The following is a 23,021-nucleotide window of genomic DNA, read 5'->3' on the forward strand; positions in this document are numbered from 1 at the left end:
TGATCTGTACAAATCATTCCCAAAGCACATGAGAACTTCTCCTTCAATCTAGCCCAAGAAAAGGAGTCTAACCCATAGGTCAGTTTTGGGAAAAAATGACCATTTCCAAATCATTAAAGAACATGATGGTGTGTGAAGGAGTATTTTGCAATTTTGTGATCTATAAAATAAAATTTCAATAAAACCAAAAGAAAAACAAAGCTCAGATTGAATTAATATTTACAAACATGAAGATATTAACAGAGCTCTGCTTGTATGTTTGCCTTTACACTTTTGTTTTGATAACAGAGATGATATAGAACCACACATAGGCTGTGGTCTCAATTGATCCCTTCTCTGTATGCACCTGGCCTATGGAAACAACTTTATAAGCAGGCTGATATTTCTCCAAGTCTCACAGTAGTTCACTTTCAGAATTTTGCAGAATTTTTCAGATGACTATTTTCAGAGTACTCAGGTGAAGTCAGATAAACAATTAAAACCTCGAGTTTCCTCCAGCTTCATAAGATCCACATAAAGCAAACTGTATCATATATTTAAAATAAAGTATTCTGCTATTGCAACATAAAGCAATGGTTCCCAAACTTTCTGAATCAACAGACCATTGCTGATTTTCAAAATTTCTTACGTAAACTACCACTATCCAGCAAACCCTCAACTGAAAACACTTTTTATTAAGATTCCATGGATCAGTCTTGTAGCTACAATGAAAATATAAGGAAGTTGATAAGAACAAGGTAACTAACCTTCCAATGACATTTATTGCTCCTTTCCATCTGTTTAACATTTACCTGTGTTTAACTCTGCAGTAAGTAGTCACAAATAGCCTGTCTAAATAGAAGCATCCAGGGAACTGTTATTAATGAGTAATAAAGTTGTTTACCTCGTGGGGGGAAAAAAAAAGCACAGTTCTGCTAATCTGACAGCTTTTCCTGTTCCCCTCTTTGCCAGATTCCGACTTGTAGAAAGTTGAAAGAAATCCTGAATGCACTCAAAATTTATTCATGGAAAATACACTTGGAGGAAACTACAGCAATTAAAAGTCTCATCGTTTTCTTGTTCCATTAATTTGTTTTGTAAATTCCAACAGTTAAACAAAAGGAACGCTGCCTTTTCCAGCAGCCGTTTCCGCATTCCAAACAGCTGCCAGATCAGAAATGTTCTCACTCTTCCTTAATTACATGGCTGCATAACAAATCCACATGAAAGTCTTCCTGCGGCAAATAAGATCCTTTTTAGGGCAAAGTCAAGCATATGAAGTAGCTCTCTGACAAAACCTCAAACAAAACTGCAGGTTTACAGGCTCTTCATAAAAATTACGAGGGCAAATGATTCATTGTACAGATATTTTTTTAATGGTCTCAGGAGAACAAAATAGGAATGCCCATAAATAGCCTCAAGAGAAAAAGTTATTCCTTTAGTTAATTACAATACGTAATTCAATAGCAAAGCGGTCTATGCAAATAGGTATTTTTCTATTTATTCACTTAAAAGTTCAGTAATGGTTATGGTTTAGATCTTCAACTGGGTAAAGACAGATGAAGCAATGAGAACATCCAAATTAGCAAAAGACTGCTTCCACGTTACCACTGAAAATTTGATTTTAGTCCTTTAAGAATTCAATTAACCCTCCCTGCTAGTTTAATATACCCTGGACAGAGAAAGTATAACTACACCTGACCCTTGCCGTGATATGAGACTGTTCTAATCCAGGAAGCAGCATGCTCACAGCAGCCTTATCTTGGTCTTGGGCTGTTAAACGAACCTTTCTGACAACTTAGGAAGACTTCACTTGCATATAAGGAGAATTCGGGAATCAGTAGTTTTCAGCCTGAGGGGTCCATGGACTACTTTTAATGTGTCTGCAGAAGATAACTAAGAAATCCAGCCAATTATGAGTAGTCTTCACTTGGCTACATGGGAGCATTCTGTCTCACCTTTTTTTTTTTTTTTTTTTTTTTTTTTGAGAATCCAGAAAGGTAGAAAAATCACTAAGTCAGTGGACCTACCATGATTGCTTGTTTTTTTAAAAAGTGTATATGTGTTTAAAATGTTTAGCTAACTACTTTGATTTATTAATATATTGTACAAGAATCATTATATGCATAGAAGTCAAGTCTGCAGCATAAGACATTTTTCCCCATATGACAATACAGGTATTTGAAGTTGTTGCCTATTCTGACACTCATTACAAAGTTCAATTTACATGGCTGAAAAATTAGCCAAGACAAAAGTGTACCTTAAAACTATAAGAATTAAAATTAAAATAATTTTGACATGAGCTGGCTGAATTCAGTTTCTCTACTGTACTGTTTACATACAAAGGATTGTTCCAGCTGTGAATTCTGCGCATGTGACACTGCTCACGGGAAACAAACTCCTTAACGTGTATCCCAAACAAATTTTTGTTTTAAAGTTCTGATATGTAACGAACATAATACTTCTCAACCGATTTTTTTTTTTCCAAACAAAACTTGCTGCCAACCCCAAATTTATTACCAAAAATAAGACTATCATAATCACTACAAACAACATTACCAGATCCTACCTTCTAACATAGGAAGTCACTGAATATACTTGCTATTAATTGCAGACGTTAGAGCAAAACCCAAATGCAACATGCTCAGTATCGCAAACACTCATTTTTAAACTGTTTTGCTGAACTGATATCCACTGGAAAATATCAAACTCAGTTTTAGTTTTGCTGTTTGGAACCATATATAATACATGCAATTTTTGGAAGTCCTTCTGTCATAAAATTAGAGAAGTGTGAACAATTATAGGAAAAAGGTCTTTTACAGGTCTCCTAAATTTCATTATGGTTTCCTGTTTTTCTGAACCATGAAGAACTGTGACATTCTTTTTACTTGTGATCCCAACATAAGCATCATTTTACAGTTCCTATCAAATGTCTAATTGTACATAAAGCATAAAATTAGCTTTCAGTATGCTAAATGTAACAACTAATTAATATCCCACAAAATTTTTCAGCTCATGAATATTTAAATATTAGCTTGCTAATCAAGTTTTAAGTACAGTCCTTCAGTGTAAAGAGCAGTAAAAAAATTCATTTTATAGCTATGAAGCTCAAAGCTAAGGCTCAGCAATCATTCTAGATACAGTTACAACAGGAAATTCAAATCTTAAGTGTGTTAACCAAAAAAAGATTTTAGATGTTCTTTTTAACCTATCAGGTGCAAACTAACAGAAGCATTTCTGACAGTGATGGAAACTTGTATAGTAGAATTTGGCAATGCTTAAAATGTCAGTGATGGAACAATGCCTTCTCCCTACAGCTATTAGCCCTAACTTAAGTGTATGCTGGAACTATTTCTCAACTCTGCTTGAAGTTATAACATGTAAATTCCTAGAACAGTGTTGGTGAGTGCAGAAGCTAGCTTTAAGCACAAATTATTTCTATACTAACACTCAGAAGTATGCTTTTGTACCACATCACCCAAAGGAATCATTACTGATATTTAAATGCAACTCTTCCGTACTACCATGATTAAAACATTTGAATTTCAGCATGCTACTTCAATGCACATTTGATAAAAAACAGGTAGCCAAAAAGAGATATATATATTTATATACACACACAGATTATGCATCTAAAGTTACAAAACCAAATTTGTTTACCTTTTAGAAGAGCTACTTTAGCAATAGGTTCATTTAGATCTTGGTCATCCATTTGGGCATCTAAAAAAAAAACCACCACACCTTTCAGAGAGCAGGTAGACCAGATAGTTTTCATATACGCATTCTTTAAGCAAAGAGAAGCTTTTACGTTCTTCTCACCTTACAACAGTTAATTACGAAGTCGCAAATGGACAATACTGCTCTAAGCTTGTATCTGGCTCCACATAATACACACATTCTCTGCTCTTCTACAAAATGAATTAAATCACTTAATCATGAGCAAACTAATTAGATGTTACAGAAATCTCAGTTAAACGCTTACCTGTAGTGTCGTCGCTGCTTTTTTCCTTGCTTGGACTAAGAGTGTCCGACAAATCAGATTCTTTGACTCTTGCTTGATTCTCTGTAAGAGATAAGGAAAATCAACTACAATCAGTAAATGTTTTGTTCAGTCTCTTTCTATTGCTAAATGTCGATAGAAAACAACATAGTTGAAGAAACATTTAAAAACCTGGTTTGGTTGCTTATTTCTTTGTAAGTCTGGGCTAAAGTGGATTCAGCATCACTAAAGTCATTAATCTAGTCTAGCATCTAATAGGGGATGCAACTGCCTCATGCACAGCTTGAACTTTTGTTAAAGCTGTACTCTTGCCAGTTGGAACTCTGTGCAAAAGCTGATTCAATCAGGGAACAAATAAGAAAAGAAAACTAGAACAATGCAGATACTGTAACAAGTCAGAAAGAAACTGCTGTTAATAAAACCGTGCTTCAGTATTTTGGACAAATAAAACAATAGCAACAAGTCTTGTATATATTGTATTGTTAAAACAAAGTGTGGTATGAACCAGTGAAGAATCACAGCAATAGAAATTAATACGCTAATTTCTAGAAAGAATTTTCAGTTCAAATTGTATTGAGAAGGCAGTCTATGTCCTTTCCACTAAAAAATATATTCATGAAGTAACTGTTCATACACAACTCACCACATTATTACATGCAGCTTAGTGAAGCCACACAGTTGTTTTCCGTTTGCCTTTTTTTTAACCAGTTCTAGATATTTAATGGAGACCAGACATTTTCAAAAGGTGAGGGGACTTAATTATACTAGTGCATCCTTTTCCCACACAGAAGTATCCCTGACTCAGAGTCCAAATACTTTATGAGGCTATAATCTATCTTTTTTTTTTTTTTTTTTAAATAACCATTCCAGTTTGGTTCTGATGGGTCCATTAAACAAAGGCACACCATCTCTGGTGTGGACAAATCTAGTAAGTTTGTCAGCAAGGAACCATGTCACCAATATGCAGGTGAGGTTATACGCAATGAAGTCTTTCTTGACTGACTATGCAGAGCCTTGGTTTGACAGCATCGCTGCCCACCCACAGATTAATAGAGGTTTCCTCCAAGTCTCAAGTTCCAGGTGGAGATATATATATAAAAAAAGGCATCATTACAACATTCGCAGTATACAGACTTTACTTCTACCATACATGCAGAAAAGCACGGTGAACACAAATAATTCCTTCACAGACACTGTAGATGCAACAAAAACAGGACACAGGAAGAAAGATGCACAGCAATAAAGAAATCAAGTATGTTATACCAATAGGGTTAGTATATGAAAATACGTAAAAAACACAGGAGTAATGAGAAAGCTTGTGTGCATTGTTTTTTCAAATAACAAGAACAAACAGAACTAAACAAACCCAAAATGAAAGAAGTGGAAACTGAAGACAACCTGTGCACTTACACTGGGAAATTAGCAAGATGACAAAACACAGACAGGTTAATAGAAAAAAAATGTTTTCTTCATCTAACACAAGAAGTTTTCTATTTCTCTGTGCCAGAATAACATCCACTTGTACGTGAAACGGAAGATCAGCTACTTTGTTTGTATTTGCCAAGAGCCAGACTCTTCCTATCTTAATGTAACTGAAATCAACTGAAGAAGAAGGGGAAAGGGAAAGCACCCGTACACTTAAAGCGCATTAGGGGTTCGGACCTGGCAGCTATTCCAAACATATATCATATGACTTCAGCAGACTTCAAAGCTCATAATGACTGGAGTAGTTAAAACTTGAGGTTTGGGGGTGGTTCTTTGCTAAAACAAAAAGGGTACTTCCCCATTTTTAGGAACAAGGTTTTTAACTAATATCTAAAGATGTTACAATACAAAGCATTTTACATGTATCATATAGAATCAAGCTCACAAGATTGCCATTAAAACTGTAATAATTACTGAACAGTAATACATTATTTTTAAAGTATTCAGAAAAGTATATCTTAAAAGCCTCACCCATGTTGTTTATATTAGCAGCCAATCCAGAAGCCCTAAGCTGACCAATATCTGTATCCAACTAACTTTACCATATCTGGTCATACATGGAAACACAGCTTTCTTGCTCTGTGCGAAACGGGAGGAACAGTGCAAGTTCCAACCACTGAATTAATTCTCTCTCCCCCCACCTCCCTCCCATACTCCCCTCCTACCCACCCACGGGTAGACCAGTTTTTTCCTCCCTCCTATCCTCCTCCCCCTGAAACAATGAACAAGATTAGGCACTAGAGGAAAGATGCATCAGTTTCTACATCTGAAACAGCAGAATTCAAAAAGAGAAACGGTTTAGAAACCTGCTTCCTATTCTGGAACCAGAGTCATAAGCACAAAACTCTTTCCTGTACTATATTATTTCACAGCAGTTGTCTCCATTTCCCATAATAAAACTGAGCTGAATAAATATAGCCAAAATGATGAAGTATATTAAAATGTGTTGACATCATACTTACTTGACAAGTTAGAATATATTAACAAACACTAAAAATAGCTCACCGCTTTGCAAGATAACTGGCATGCAAGCGTTAGGTTACAGTTACCGTATGCATTCTTTTGCCAAATATGGCATGTTGTCTATAGCTTACTCATGTACAGAAACAAATTAAAGGTGCAATTTCATACATTAAGGTAAGAGAAGATAAATTGAAAAGTCTCTAAAATACCAGAACTTTTAACAAGCTAACATTTATTCAATACAATAACACTTTGCAGAAGGACAGAGGGTAAAGAAATGAGTTAGTATGTCTAGACATTAATAAAAAGCTACAAAAGTGGAGTCAGCCTACAAGTCCAAACAATCTGACATTATTAGACACATAGGAAATATTGATCTACACACTTTCTAGCATTCCTGATTTTGGCACTGCAAGGTAAGGATGACTGTTCCTTGATAACGTAAATCTTTTCTAATTAGATCCTTGTATTTCACTTGTTTTATACAGAAGAGAAAAGAGTTAGAGATGCACATTTATATTTTACTTGGAAAAGGCACGTTTAGGAGGTTAATAGTTATTTTAAAGTTATGAGGGTGTAAGTTAGAAAAAAGTCAAACGAAAATACACATTTATTTAAAACTTAAAATGAGACCAAGCATTGTTTCTATTTAGTCCTATAATAAAAACAAAAACCTGTTTGAATTTTATGCAGGCACTAAAGATTTAAATCAATTTACAAAAATCGTGTTTTTTTTAAATGCACATTCAGGTAAGAACTCAGTCAAAACTGAGACTAGCATTTCATGCACTCAATCTTCAAAAATTGTTTCCTTTAAATCTTTTTACCCTACAATAGTATTTGGAGCAGAGTTCAGTAAACAACATACCTCTCCTTCATTGATTTTTTTTCCTGAGTATTCAACAAAACTCAAACTGCTAGTTTAAGACAGAACATGCACTGAAGTGACATAAAGGACATGCTTCAAAACCAGTTAAATAATCCAGAAATCTAACCTTTCAAAAGCTTTGTTTCTTCCACTTTGGTTAGATGTCCTTCATCTATGATCTTGTCTGCCAAACAAAATAAGTGTTACTTTCCAAGCTCAAATTAAGCAAGCTTTTCCCTGCACACATCTACGTAGACTACATTCCATGACCAAATTAAAAGCTGATAATATTACTTCCTACTCGGGCTTGAACAAAAACTTGATTCTGGCATGGAATAATGAAACAGAGCACGCAAGCCTAACGGAACTTTGTAATAAAGTGCATAATTACTTCTTCTACAATTTATTAGCTTACATTACTAATGCTTCAGTTCACTAATGAGAAGTTAGGAAAATTAATTTTTATGAACTCTTTTTTTTTAAATCTAACTGGGAGCAATAAATAATACATTTCTCAAGTTATAGTTATCAGAAAAAGGAATTCTAAGAGCTGGTTGCCTGAAATAGATATCCACCAGACAGTAGAAATCTAGAAATATGCCATATCAAAACAGCAATTGAGAAGCCACCTCCACATCACAACTGCTTTAACAGTGCCTATGAAAGGTACACAGAAACAGCCTTTCTTAGCTTAAAACTTTCAGAGAGCTGCACAAAATTCCAGAAAGTTGTGCATTCATCACATTCAGGTTCACAAAAATTAAGTTTACATAGAGCTTTGACAGGGAAGTCTATTCATGTATGTCAGGTGCATAAAAACCTAACACACGGAATTTGAGACTAGATTGCTAACTTCATCCTAAGTCCAGCTAGGACATGAAGGCAAAGACCAAGGGAAGAAGAGGTTTGGATTAATGAAAGACACTAAAAGAACCAGTGAACCAATAATTAATTAATTTCTTTTTCGCAGGAGACTTCATTATTTCTAATTCCTTAACAACCAGCTAGCAATGCCAGCATGCAAGATTATCGAGGGTCACCTATCTTACAGATCACATAATCAATTTCTATGCAGTAGATCTTGCAATTTAGACAATGTTGAAAGCTGTTAACACCCACTGAAACACCAGGCTTGAAGCTGCCTCCGCCTCCACTCTGTGCTCTTCCTGCCAGATCCTGGACCATCAGGCAGGGAACCCAGTTTGCTGGCTACCCCATGTGCTGTTAACAGGGAACTGAGACGCAGAGAAGACTGGACAAACAGTGCACACAGGAGAGTTCAGATTAAGGAAGCTGGATGACAGTAAATTCTTTTCAAATTTTTAGTTTAAAAAAAAAAATAGCAAGCTTTAGTCAGCATTTCCAGCTTCAAGTAGCTCTGAAGATTAAGAAGTCTCTGTACTCCTCCTATGGCATGTTGCTGTAACCATGACAATCTAAGGACAGAGGCAGGACATTTGCATGGAGATATCTTTTTCAATCCCAGATAGTAAACAAGCTTTCAGACAAAAAACCCCTGAGGTCTGAAGAAGCGTTTGCATGGCCAAAAGCTTGTCCTGTCCCCTTTCCTGCCCCACAGCCAGACAAACCAGTCTAAAAGAGATATTCCCTCCATCTACTTTTATCTACAAATATTGTCCTGCATTCCTATAACATTTTACAAATAGTGCTTCAGAAATACACTGAACAGCACACTGGATTTTCAGGATTGGCTTCAGGTCTCAAGCAACTGTAGCAGATCACTCATCATCCAAGTTCAGAACAGTCGCGAGTTCATCAGAGCTGGAGAGAGTTGCTGTACATAGACTGAGGAAGGCACCTCAGAGGGAATCAAGTTACTGCAGCCACAAGTGAGGAGTTACTGAGTGGTATCATGAGCCCTCTTTCATTAAAAAAACCAAAAAACCCCCCCAAACCACAAACCAAACAAACAAAAAAACCCACTAAACGAAAGTCTTCAAATGTGATTATTCCAGGACTCAACTGAGGCTGGAAGAGGGGTGGGGAGGAAGGCAGCAAGAAAGCAGCTGAAGAATTCTGCCCATAAGTCTGAAAAAATCAGCTGAATGCAAAAACCATATACTCAAAGTAGCTATCAACTGCTTCATCTGAAGGGGTAACACCTCATCTATACTGGACTGTTAGCTTAAAATAGGCTTCTATAATCAGTTTACAGAAGAAAACTTAGCATTATGAATTGATGGATCTTGGGAGTTTTCAAAATTCAGTAACTGTTAAAACCAGAATAATTATAGTACAAAATAAAGAAACTAGTCTTCTTGACCCAGATGTTTTTCCAAACTGAAATCTTTGCAGCAGCTCTTTACACTTTTAAGAATTCTCAATTCCTGTGACTAAAAAAACCTGCAAACTTTTTTTTTCTTTTCCATGGTGGCTTACAGTTTTCTAATGTTCATTATGAACTTCAACATTTGTACAAAAGTTTTCTTCTTGACACTATTTCTTCAGCAAAGAACTTCAGCAGTAACACACAAGTCCCCTCGCCCAGTGTGACCCAAAGCTGGCACAGACAGTATTTTTCACTTGATGGCTGACATATCTCCTAACTTACAAAACAAGTAAGCATTCTCTGTGTTTTAAGAATGCATTAGTATATTTCAAAGCCAACAAAAAAATAGTTTATTTCAGCATGCCTCTGTATATTTAGATAATAAACAGAAAACTGGATGTTGATGTAATTGAACTACATAAAATCTTATTCTGCACTGTTACCACCCTAGTCACTAAAAATGGCAGAATCCAGACAACAAAGTAAAAGCAGATGTAACAATATCTTTAAAACTTCCCTTTTTCAGATATCTGCATCTTTTCACATTACTATTTCAGAAAACTTCATAAACTTGATTTTTTTTTTTTTTTTGATCAATCCACATTTTCCCCTGAATCAAGATGTGCATTTTTAGCTACCAAAATATAAATTAGAGTAAGGATCCCAGCTTTAATTTCTGGCGCAAATAATTTTTATCTTTCATGCTATCCAGTCACTGCTTAACAGAAAGCGAAGAATTACTGATACATATCATAAATAATAATAATTTTTACTGAAACAATCTGCTTTGAAGTTAAGCTTTCAGTTCATCTTTAAGATAGGGTATGTTTCTTTTTGCTGATGAATGCAGCTCAAAGGCAGCTTTCCTTTAGGTTTTTAGGCACTTCCTATCTTTTCAATTTAAAAACTCCCTTTTAGATTTAGGTTGCCTACCACTATTTGTAATGTAATAGTTAAGATCTGTTAACATTACAATGATTACTTAAGTAACATACCCCAATACATTTATGTTTTTGTATCAAATTAGTCTTTGAAGGAGGCCAGTTTTGAAGACCAATGAAAGGAAACATGGCCCTCAACACAGAAATTTCAAACCATTTGAAAAAAGTGACACAAAGCAGCTTTAACTTTACTTGCCACCTGCAGGTCAAAGTCATGGAAAAGTTGAAAATAGCCATTCAATCCATCCAAAAACTATTCTATTTTAGATAGATAAATTAAAAAGGACAAAAACTTAGTAAAAAAGCAAAAAATTGACTTGCATTTAAAATCATAAATGCAAAAAAAAAAAAATCACAAAATGAGGAAAAAATAAGGACACAAATAAAGAAGAGTTAGATTGGAGCAAAAGATAGGAAGCTAGCAGGGCACCAAATATCTCTTATCTTATACATCATCACCATTTTTGGTAATAACTCGTATCGTGTACTAATCAAAAAGAAGCACCATGACTTTTGCTGTCAATGTCACTGGTTTTCACCAGTTGTTACCAAAAAAAATAAAAAGCTATGAAATGAGCAACAAGTGAACTGGATGTAATGATCAGAAAGTAACAGACTTCCCAGATCATTCAGAGCAAGATTTCATAACTTTCTACAGATGTTGTAGATCAGGACAGGTTACTGGATGATATCATGAGCTGTATTCTGCTTAAAAAATAAAAATAAATAAATAATATCTTTAAAAACCTACAGAAGCCGGATTTTACAAACAATGCTACCCAAGTTAAGCAGTTGCAACGCAGCTTGAATAAGATTTTAGTGTCCTGTTATTTCTCCCCCACCAAAAAAATTCTAGCTTTAGTATCCTGAGAGGTCTTGATTGCTCTGAACCAATAAGCACTTTCAATTGCCTTATACCTTTGTAGCAACTGTTTGTACAGAATACTAGATTGTTTAATCATCTAATTTTCCTTCTTGTGCTATCTTACATAGTCCACTTCCTTGACTCAAGCTGTTTTTCCTCATTTCTCTGCTTGTGCCTTCCCAGTTTAAGTGCTTCTTCCCCAGAACTATGGAGATGAGCACTTTCCCCGCTGTACCAGCACAAGTCAGAACCTTCTCTTCTGTACAAACTTCATGGTTATCCCAATTCTCCCTTCTTTTTAGATTTCTCTTACGGTTTGCAGATCCTACAGTTTTAATTCCTCTGCTTCTATTACAAAACAGCAAACCCTACATAACACAACTTCAATGAGTGACTCCTATTTCTGGGATTTTTACTCTATTATTATTTTTTTAAATAATAAACCTGTTCCTCTCCCAATACCTAAACCTCTGGGCAAAAAATGCATAGTGTCATATGATGAACGATGTATTCTTTCTCAATATTGCCAATCTTTATGATATTGTTCTACACTTAAGTACTTGCTACATGTCTTAAAACTCCAGTTCCTGGCAATCTCTGAAACTATAATTTTTCTCCCCACTAGTTCCCAACCCTCACTGCTGCAGAGAGCAAAGAGCCCGAGTAGGACTGAAGGGTAGCACTTACATACAAAACGAAAATAATAGATCCCGCAGTTCGCAGGTTTTCAACCTCATGATTTTGTGGGGCCTGACTAAACATATTTGAATTTGGGAAAGGCAAGCTTTCAGTCCAGAAATAAATACATGAGCTGCTGTCTTGGAATCTTTTTTGTTCTTGATTAGATAGTAAAAACTTATACTGTCACAAAAAATGCAGAATACTGAACTCTTTGAACTCTTACTCATTCTCTTAAAAATGAGGCAATTGAGGCCTTACAGCATCTTTAATCTAGCTTTCCATCTCTCAAGAAAGGGGAGGCATAAGTAAATTGATCTTAATTTTACTCTCTTATTACTACTTCTGTTGCATGTTAGAATCTTTTACTAGATCTTGGTGGTCGCTTTTGCTTCTCAATAGTGACAGGACTGGTCACATTTAGCTTGCAGAGGTGATACTAATACAAGTTTTGCTAAAATGGGTTAAGCTAACATCCAAACAATGAAAACAGGCAACCAATTTGTATTTGAACATTGCTCAGTGTGCTCTTCATTTTCACTCTAGACAAAAAATACTTTTACTGAAACTTAACTTCAGTTCATTTTTATGTACTGAATAAAGAGGATTCATACAAGATCTTTGCAAAATTTAAAATTATGTTAAACTTCAGCCTGATAGAAGACAGCTACCAGTCATTCACTTTTAAAAATAAACATCGTTCAAATAAATAGTTTAAATTTTTAGACAAACATTAGCAGTATCCTGTCATTCAATTATAGCACTGCAATTCATATCACAAGGAGTAAAGTCAAACAAGTCTCTTACACTTCCTTATTGGAACTTAAAAGGGAAAAAGTCCAATGGGCATAATGTCAAAAAAGATACTGACTTATTTCTGCTTATAAAAACTTCTCTCTGCTCAACTTTAGGTACATAATTTCTGTAAACTCTTAAGTCAAAAAGTAATTCTTTATGCTACAAATGAGTTTTCTTTGAAGTTTAATAGCACTTTTCTCTCTTCATCCTAATGATATTTTTCTCTCAGTGGACAAGAAGTATTAATATCTTAAGTTTTTCTTTAATTATAGATATGCAGACTGCACTGTTTTATTACTCATTTTCAAAAGCCATCTGCTTTGAAAAACATGTTTCTCATTCCAGAATAACACATCTTTAGAAAGATTGGTATTGCATATTTATGTTCTATTTTTCTTAAAAGAACCTCTTAGATTTCCACATAAAAATTAAGGTATTGTTTTCCTTTTTGTTCTTTGCAACAACTAATTTGAAGAATGTGTAAGACCTTCAATTATCAGATAAATTATAGATATGTGAAATGAAAAAAAGGCATCATCACCTTATCTCTGTCCTACTGCTGCTTGTGATGTTTGCTTAAACTGACTGTGTTAGGCTTTCAACTTCTTAATTCGTAACAGGTGAAAAATTACACTCAGTTTTAAACTTCATGTGGCAACATTACCACCCTTGTATTGGCTGGAGGACAATAATGGATTAACTGTTAAGAAGAGACAACGTGATCATCGCTTTGCAAGAGCAAAGATATCCTCTTACTACTACAGGCATCTGCTTAATATCACAATGCCACAATTCTATGCTTAGAAAATTTCTGCTACTACAGAAATATTAAATATTAGTGACAAATTCTGGTTTTTATCCACCTTTTCTGGGTTTTCTGTTGTTTTTAAAGCAAATGTGATGAACACTCTTGTACTCACTCTGACATTCTATGAACTGATGAATAAAAGTGCAGTCCCCTCCACTCTTTGAAAGAAAGTGCTCTAGTAAAGAAAGAAACACTTAAGTTTACATCTTCTTATCATTTTCAAATTGATGCAACAAAAAAATTTGAAAGGTATATTAACAATATCTGTAATTGTGTATTTACAGTGAACTTTTGAAATCTGAGTTAATATGCAAGCAGACAAGACATGTAATTGAAATGATGTCTGAGTGATATCAGAAAATAGATTACTCTTTTGAGCTGATCAGAAGAAAGAAGTACTTTAACTGCATTTTCAAAGGGTACTTTTAAATACTAAATTCTAACAGCAGTTCTTAAGCATAATAAAGAACCCCTTACCTCAATAGAAACTATTTAAAAAAAAAACTTTAACAAAATTTATTAAGAACCAATTATTGAAAGTCCAAACATTATGCATTTGGCATTTGCTGTATTGCTCTTTCAGGTTAGGTGGTGACAAATGACTTCCACTAAATTTCCATGGACAACTTCATATTTTTGGCAAAAAGATTAATGCACATAAGTGATATTTAAACCACAATAAATTTACAATACATAAGAGGACATACTGAAACATGCAACTCCATAGCACTGATGCCTCTATAGTTCCTCCCATTCATTAATTTATAATCAGACATGGATAATTGCAAATACCAAATCCAAGCATTGAAGAAATAAGAAACATGTATTTAACCTATATTCTTCAGCATTTTTTTATTAGCTTTAAAAGGGCATTTAATAAGTTTTTCTTTAGTCTTCATGTTTACTCTTCATATCTAATACCCTCTTGAAATGAAAAACATTCATTTTAAAAGTCTTGCTGAATATCTCCCTTTACTTTTTGAGCAAAGTTTCACTGCACAGAAACAACAATTTCTGAAAGGACAGTTCACCAGTAGAGATCCTAAAACTGGGCTCAGTTCCCAGGCTTACCCAAGTCCTTCTATATGACCTTGTTCAGGTCCCAACTCTATCAGATTCTTGCATCTCTTCAAGTAAAAAGGTGCTAACACTTCCTTTCTAAATAGCCTCAAAAATCCTTTGACCTCAAGAATCTAGCAATCTGAAGAGGCTGCTTTTTAGCACATAAACCACAAAATGTGTTACATTCTAAGAAAATTGTTCAGTCATTAGGTTCTGATGTCAGAAGCTTAGCTGTTAAGATCCAGTATGTAATACTAAGCTTTACTATATTTCAAAGTTACTCTGAAAAAAGTAAACTTTTTTCTAACCCACAAGGACAGGGCTTTTAAAAGACAGCACCATGGCTATAACATTTATTTTCCATGTTTAAACATTTTTTTTTTTAGCCTTTTTACATGATCCTCTAAGTGACTGTATACAAATTTCTTATCTCTTTCTTTATATAATATATGGCTCGCAAAACTTAAATATGAAAACCAGGTGTGGTGCAACTCACTGAGAAACATACCACTTACTGAAATAACTCAGTTCTACACAACCTTTATCAATGGCTTGATGTATAAGCAAGTTACTCTCTTCTGCACCAGAATTTCTATATGTGCAATGAGACAAAATGAATGCCTAACCATCATCATCTTAATACACTTTGTTATAAAAAGCCTCTAGAGAGACTATAACATGAGTTCTTAGTTCCTCTACTCAGAGTACAGCTCTTTTAATGTTATAGACATCATCCACAGAAAAAAGTAATGTAAAACCGTTATTCTTGCAGTGGCTAGGTAGTATGCCTACAAACACACCTTGAGGACTTGACCTGAAGTTTTGAGAGATAGAGAGACAAAAGGAATCTTAAAAAGCATACTGATTTTACATGGTTTTACCGTTTTCCTCTGACGGGGTGGAAGGGAAGGTACGTATACCTTTGTATACAAATAGAGGAAACATTTTTTTATTCCCTTACAGGCTATTTAGCACAAAAAAAAAATATCTGACTTCTGCTTTCAACTGTGAGGTCTTTTCCTTACGCAAAATATCTACAACCTCTTTCACTGCCAAAGTTGCTGAATCTACATTATAGACCCTAAATTCTTAGCTCTTCTAAAGTAATGCAAGACTACTCGGCAAAAAACAAAACGGTAACTGCCTCCTGCTGCTTTCAAGAGAACAAAATCCAAAATCTGGCAGAGAAAATTACTGCCCATCTGCCATTATACAAGGGCTAGATAAAGGACAGGAAGATACAGAAAGGCACAGACTGTCATGAAGAGAACACAGGCCAGCAAGCTGTAAAATGCCAGAGAAATGTGGATGGACCAGGTATAGCAGAGCTGCAGAAGAATGTGGTACAACAGAGAGAATAATGGAAAACTATGCTAAAATATAGAATAATAAAATAGTATGGTAGATACATGACAGAAAAAGGTGATAGACTGTATAAACACACAGAAAGACAACTTGAATGAGCAGTTATATGTTGTCTATATTCATAAAGAAAAAGAAATTGGCAGACAGCTTCCTAAAACTCCCAGGTTTAAGCGTAAGTTCTACTGTTACTCATAGGATGGAGGAATCTGTATTTTCATGAATCCATCCAGATGACATTTTGACTCTTATGCAATCCAAATAAGTCAAAAACAGATTGCTTCAACTTTGACAAAAAAGTGAGTATCAGTGATACAGTGTTATTTGTTATAATCACATAATAAATTCAATTTTGAAATGTTTCAGATAATTTTTAAACTCAGACTGATAAGAGGTAGCAGTATATAAAAAACTAACAAGACATCCCTACCAACAATTTTAAAACAAACAAAAAACGTGTTCGTTAAAAAAATCGTATTTAGTGTGATGTTATCAATTATTTCTCTAAAAAACAATACGTTTTTGCACTCAAAGCTTGAAAGCTTTTACTAAATGATTCAATTCAGCTCTAGGCTACTTTTGTTCACAGTATTGCATGTTTTTTGAATAACCTCCAACCTAACTTCCAAAGTCTTTTTAAAGTTTAAATGATTAAAATGAAGAATCACAATCCCTATATAGTACCTCAGTTTTGCTTTGTAAAGAAGTTAACTATTTTCTGGGGTGAAAGATTTTTAAAAAAAAACAAACTTAAAAGCAAATTTATTTCTTAACCATTCTATCAAGCATTAAGAGCATTACCAACCTAAAATTATGCATCAGCAAGATGGATCAATCTATCTAAAACCAAAGTATGGCAGTCCAGAAAAGTGGGAACAGACATTAAGTCTCCTGCTTGCTAATCTCAGCATGCATCATAGCTAAGTGCCTAAAATGTTAAGACATTAGGGGATAACTAGGACTTAGATTAAGGGGAGGTTTTTGTACAGTTCTTGTAAGTGTTTAACAGACCTCTCCTCCTGCTCCAAATAAGAATAGACATGAGGTTATGCCTCTTATTTTGCTATTAGTCTCCCTAGTTAAGAAGCTCTTAATTTATAATACAAAACAAAAAAGGTAAAAAGCTAAGAATTAGAGCATAGAAAGTTTTAAAATTTTGCTTCAAAAATGTACACAGTAATCCTTAAAAACACTGTGAATATTAGTTAAAACAAGTTCTTTATGTAAGTGCCCCATCCTTCCAACTAATACTACCACCATTCCTCAGAGCTTTTGCTATCCAGCAAGACACAGCAAATGCTGAAGAAAGCTACATCAAGGAAAAATTTAAAATGAACCTAAGAGGACAAATATATCTTAGCCAATGGAACAATTTAGTGAATTTAGAGTCATAACTGGAATAATCTTCACTATGTGTGATATTGGGCATGTTCTTATCAGACAATTTTATTCAAAAAACTTCAAGTGTATGGTAAGACACATTAATTAAAATACTTAGCTTTAACTAATTGGTCTTTAAAAACCCCCATCAGTTAGTTCAATCTGTATTCACTCCTGTTTTACATAAATACACTCCTGAGTTTTAAGAAGTTAGTTTTCACTATTTATGTATTTCATAGACTCACATTTTTCATACATTATAGTTAGGAAAAAAAGTATGTTTTGCTGACTTTACTTACCATACCCAATTTACTAGAAAAATGGTATGTATCTGTCTTGCAAGGGAAAATAAAATTAAGAGGAAAAAAGTCAATGAGTTTTCCCACATTCTTGTGTCACAAGCCTGACATCAATCAGTAGACTCCTACTGATTCCAGTAAGAGTCCAAAGACAAGCAAAAAAAAAAAAAAAAAAAAAAAAAAAAAGACAACTTCCAAGTTGGCTCACATTTTACGGCTTTCTAAAAACACCTAGACTGAAAGTCTAAGCAAAAAAGTGCTGGTCAGAGGAGTGGACAAATTCATTTTCATTTTTAAAGGGAATATTATTCAAAGTAAAACTTTAGAGAACATTTTGAATTTGTTCAACTTCAAACATCAACCATAAGACAAAAGGTAGCCTTAAGATACACTACCTTTCTCTGTGCTCCCATTAATTTTAGGTATGAAGTCGTCAACTTGTATGCCTAGGATTAAGAAAGGGTATTATTTCTGGAACCAAGCAAAATGTTTTGGGTTTTGTTTCTTTATAAATACAGCATTGTGAAATGCATCTGGCTTTTCATACTACCTCCTCCTTCTAAGTATCTAATCTAATCAAACAAAACAGGCAAAATTTAATGTGTTTTCCAGCACTACAGATCATGTTCTTGTTTGTTCAAACATGTAAGAGGTTACTATCATCCAAAGAATTACTGCCTATCACACACACGCATCTATATTTAAAAAATCCTTTTGTATATACGTATATATGTATATAAAAACCTTCAAAATCTTGGAGCTGAGGGGGTGCAAACAGAGCTCTAAATTGAGCAGTGACCCAGAAGTCTGAACGCTTACAACAGCAGTGCCCTCTACTGGCATTCCATTGTGGCCACGTCTTTCAATGTTAACAAGTGATAACCAAGAATGCACTACTGGGATAACTGCAAAACATTATTCTTTTGCCAGGCCCCTAGACCACAAGATTGTTATAATAAAAGTATTTGAACAGCAAATCTGGAAACCAGCTTGAAACAAGAAACTGATCACACCTACCTAAGCTGTTGTGTTCTTTAAGAGTTTTCTCTTGAAGATGTTCTAACCGTACTGTAAACAGAAGTCCAAGAAAAAGATATTTCACAGATTAAAAGAAAAACAAGTAATCAAAGTTTCTTCCCCACTAGTGACTAACCTTGTAAAGCAGTTAGCCGCTCATTGGTGAAGTCATTATCAGCCTGCAAAGCTTCTATTTTTGCTTGAAGCTCTTGCTCTCTCTCTTCCATTTCATCTATTTTATGCTGCAATTCTTTTTTCTCAGCTAGTCCTTTCTGTTGGATTTCTTCTTGTCTTCCTTCTGCTACCTGCTCAAAAAAAGATTTAAAAAATCCCCAAACAAATCAAAATTAACATGTAAAGGAATAGATTTCCTTGATTTTTGTGTAACTGAACGTACATAAGTAACTTTCTTTGCTAGTCAGGTAAAGAAAATGGAAACAATGCAAAATTTTTCTACTCTTATTTTTCTATAAATTTCACTTCAAGCACAATAACAGAGAGAAAGAACCTCAAAATACCTTAACTAACTTTTTGTCTGAGGAACCTAAATTTTACAGGAACAGTACTAGGGCCCAAGAGCTAAGAAACACCCAAAGTCTCCTAGCATCTCGAATCAATCAAAACCCAAGAGTCCTTATGAACTGAATGCACATTGGACACACCAACTTGATTGAAAGCCACATCTTCTTCCTTGCTGGATTTCTTTATAATAAGTTTTAAAGACTCTCCTGCCTCAAAGCTAGGTAATAAGTTTCTATTTTGATCCTTCTGTGCATACTCAGCATCATCAGTGATTAACTCATAATTGGGAAACCGATTGCCTTAAGACCAGCAATTTAACAGTTTAATTTGGAAAGAAAAATCTTCTGTCTGAGGTGCTGAACTAGGACTCAAAGAACCTAAGTTCAAATTCCAGTATTTGCCCAAGACAAACGCAACAACTGTCTCAGGTCTACAAAGAGAACACTACTACCTTCCTCCTCCACGTCTTCTACTTATCTAGATTGGAGACTCTTTGGGAACAGGCTTTACCATACTGTGATTATTTTGTTCTCCAGCATAAAGGACCTTTAAATATTAATAGACTTAGACATTGAGTTTAATAACCAACCTGATATAGCATGCTCCTTCCTCCTGGAAGCTGAGCCATATTAATACTATATGGTAGGCTAGTTATGTTTGTAACTGCACAAAGAGGCAACATGAAATGCAAATTTATTTCTAATTCTAGTTTTCATTCCCATTAACTGTAAGATGTTTTTGTTGAAAGTTATTTGTCTATATAAAAGCAGCTAAATATAAAGTTTTATACCATATGTAATTTTCTATTAAAATATATTGCAGCTCCGAAAATCTGGTAACTTTCAAAGTGAATGAAAAGGGAACCTTTTTAGCAATTTACTTAACTGATGATGCTTTCAGATACATTAAATGTAAAGCAAAAGAACATGTAAAAGATGATGTGCATCTTTCTTTCATTTACCTGTTGTTTAAAAAGTTTCTTAACCTTTATTTGATTGCTGCATTAGAAATTAAATTGTATTTATTTGCTCCATGCATTATAGTATCATCGTAAGTCAGATGAATTTCTGTCATTACCTTTAGCTTGTCAGAAAGATCTTTAATTTCATTTACAGCTCCATTGTACTTATTAGCTAATTCTCTTAATTCTTCCTGAGTCCGCTCATTCATTTCTTTCAGGTGAGTACATTCATCTTCTGTATTGCTTAAACTCCTCTGTAAGATAGAATTATGATGCAATAAATTAAAAAAAAAAAAAAAAAAAAAAAGATACACATTAGGGCTAAACAAACAGATCAAGTCCTGGCAAAAATGCTAGCTATACAAGCCTTTGTAATGTTCTACTTAAAGAACAGATTATGTGAAAATATATTAGCTTCATGCATGTGTAAAAAAAAAAAAAACCCAAACAAAAAACCCCACAGTAGGTTATACAATTATTTGTGATTGATAGGAATAAAGAACTGAAACATATGATCCATCTCCCCCATTCTCTTCTGGTTTGTGATAAACTGTTAAAGTTTTATAATATTTTGTGATTCAATGTAATCAATAGATTTCATCATACCTTTCACCCAGCAAAAGAAGTTTTAAACTTATTATATAAGCCAAATGGCTCCCAGGAAGCGTTCTAAAGCTTTTTCTGAACTCCATAATGTGGAAAGGCATCTAAACTAAGATCCCCTTACTCAAGAGGCAGCTGGGTCTTCAGGAGGCAAGGAATGCTCTAGAAGTTTGCATCAGCTGGTGATAGCAGCACAACTAAATGGTGTATAGAGTTTCCTCCTTATAGCTCAAGATTTGTTTCTTCATTCATACTTTTTTTTTTTTGTGTAGCAAGCTCTGACTTAGTTCTTAACCACCAAAACATACCAAAACACCTTTAAACAAAACTGCATTCAAAACTACATTATATAATAATTATTAAAGGACAATTTTCAACCAGGACCCAATAATTCTTCTGTGTGGAGAGAAAAGTCTGTGGCAGGAAGCACTTAAGCAAACCTCTTACCAAAGTTAAATTAATATTTCTCCCCCAAGAGTCAAAGTAAAGAGGAAAAAGTATAATAAATGAAAAGATTCTTCTCTTAGTATAGAATTGGAAAGGAGAAGAAAGCTAGAAGTAAACATAAAACTCCAGCCATTAACAAAACTGTCAAGAACTATTACAATATAAAAAGATGTATTTAACTGATATCTCGTAAGGTAAGGTTTTTTATTACAGCACTATATGCATCACGTTCTCTAAAAAGCATGAAGAAGGTAGACACTTTGAGCACTTTTAAGTGCTTTTAAGTCATACGATATTTCTTGACCTAAGGGAACATAGCAAATAATGGTAATAGAAAGAGAAAATAAAGGAAAAGATAGTAATGAGAGATATTATAAGGGCAGAAATCTTATTTGAAGAAAATGTCCAACACTTTGTAATCTTAAAAGCTCATTCTTAAGTGTAATTTGTATGAGTGGTTAAGCTTACATTTCCATAAATTTTACAGTCTAAACAAGGTCTAACAGCATTTTTTCTAACGCATGTATGTCCTTTTCCCCTCACTTATTTCCCACACATACTAAATTCTTTCTGTAAGACAGCTTCATGAATTTTGAACTCTGGCAGAAAAAGAAGGAGTAGTTTAAAGAATAGTTTCTCATTAACTGTTTAACAATCGAAGTATTGTCCAATAGGAAAAATGAACACTACTACCTAATATACTGCAAGTGCCACAATACAACAAATACTGGCATATTACAGGCAACAAACCAGGGATCTAAGTAGCAGCAGTTATAACTATTTCAGCATTTCCAGAAGACTAGGCATGAAACTTCAATACCTCCACTTCAGACAGTTTTCTGACCACTTCAATTTTCTCCTGAAGGACCCGCCTCAAGGACTCTTTGGCTGTTGTCTCATAGTTGTGTTTGTCTTCTTGTAATGCTATAAGCTCTTTTCGTATACTGTCTTCTGTTTGATTCTGTACGTATAAAATAATTCAGATACAAAGATAGAATATAAATTAGTATTTTGCTGATTAAATATATTAGATTGTGATAAGACCTGTTCTATTCCAAAATGTTTAGCAATTTCTGGTAGATGGCAAAACGTCATGGACAAATCAGTGATCAAAGATTCTTGACATGACTGGGTGTAAACCAGTTATTTTTTGAAGTGTATGTATGGCAGCACACATTCAATGATCAGCACTGATTATAGGAAAACTATGTGGTTTTTTTGGACACTGCTAAGACAATGTCAAGCCTAGGAGATCTACAAGTTGACAAACCAGAAACCCAGGAGGTCCCATCTGAAAGACCTCAAACAGGACCTGCAAAAAAAGTTCCTATAACGTAGGTAGTTGAGAGAAATTAAAAGACAACAAAAATTTAAGGCAGGCATAGGTGGCCAAAACAACAATCAAGGCAGGCCATACTTGTTACTCTGTCTCTGAATATCAGACAACGCATTTGTAATTCCTTTTCTCAAATGCCTATTTGGAAAGAAACATCCATAGGAAACAAGACAGAATGGTTGCTTCTCACCAATGACAGAAATACCTTTTCTGTATTTCACTATGTACGTGTTTATATGCATACACAAAAGAAATCAGTTCGGGCTAAAAAAAATGCTGAAAAATAGCCATTTATCTAGATTAAAAGTGATTCCATGAAATACAGAACAGAACTACAGTTTTCATGCTATTCAGATT

At 34.4% G+C, this 23,021-nt stretch overlaps 1 protein-coding gene across 10 annotated transcripts in view; it reads right to left on the minus strand.

The window, feature by feature from the left end:
* SLMAP (sarcolemma associated protein) overlaps window positions 1–23,021 on the minus strand; it is a 104,636-nt gene that overhangs the window by 23,984 nt on the left and 57,631 nt on the right. For 4 of the 10 annotated variants that reach the window (XM_009284471.2, XM_009284467.2, XM_009284460.2 and 1 more), the window contains exons 8-16: window positions 22,149–22,289; window positions 20,395–20,532; window positions 18,932–19,100; window positions 18,796–18,846; window positions 18,174–18,224; window positions 13,788–13,850; window positions 7,423–7,479; window positions 3,962–4,042; window positions 3,640–3,699 (exon numbers count right to left, since the gene is read on the minus strand). In XM_009284471.2, the coding sequence (XP_009282746.1) occupies window positions 3,640–3,699; window positions 3,962–4,042; window positions 7,423–7,479; window positions 13,788–13,850; window positions 18,174–18,224; window positions 18,796–18,846; window positions 18,932–19,100; window positions 20,395–20,532; window positions 22,149–22,289 (811 nt within the window). The remainder of the gene's footprint in view (window positions 1–3,639; window positions 3,700–3,961; window positions 4,043–7,422; window positions 7,480–13,787; window positions 13,851–18,173; window positions 18,225–18,795; window positions 18,847–18,931; window positions 19,101–20,394; window positions 20,533–22,148; window positions 22,290–23,021) is intronic. The other 6 variants (XM_009284463.2, XM_009284464.2, XM_009284462.2 and 3 more) reach the window with 5 other exon arrangements.

The sequence above is a fragment of the Aptenodytes forsteri genome, unplaced genomic scaffold, assembly GCF_000699145.1.
Source record: "Aptenodytes forsteri isolate BGI_AS27 unplaced genomic scaffold, ASM69914v1 Scaffold53, whole genome shotgun sequence".
Classification (NCBI taxonomy): Eukaryota; Metazoa; Chordata; class Aves; order Sphenisciformes; family Spheniscidae; genus Aptenodytes; species Aptenodytes forsteri.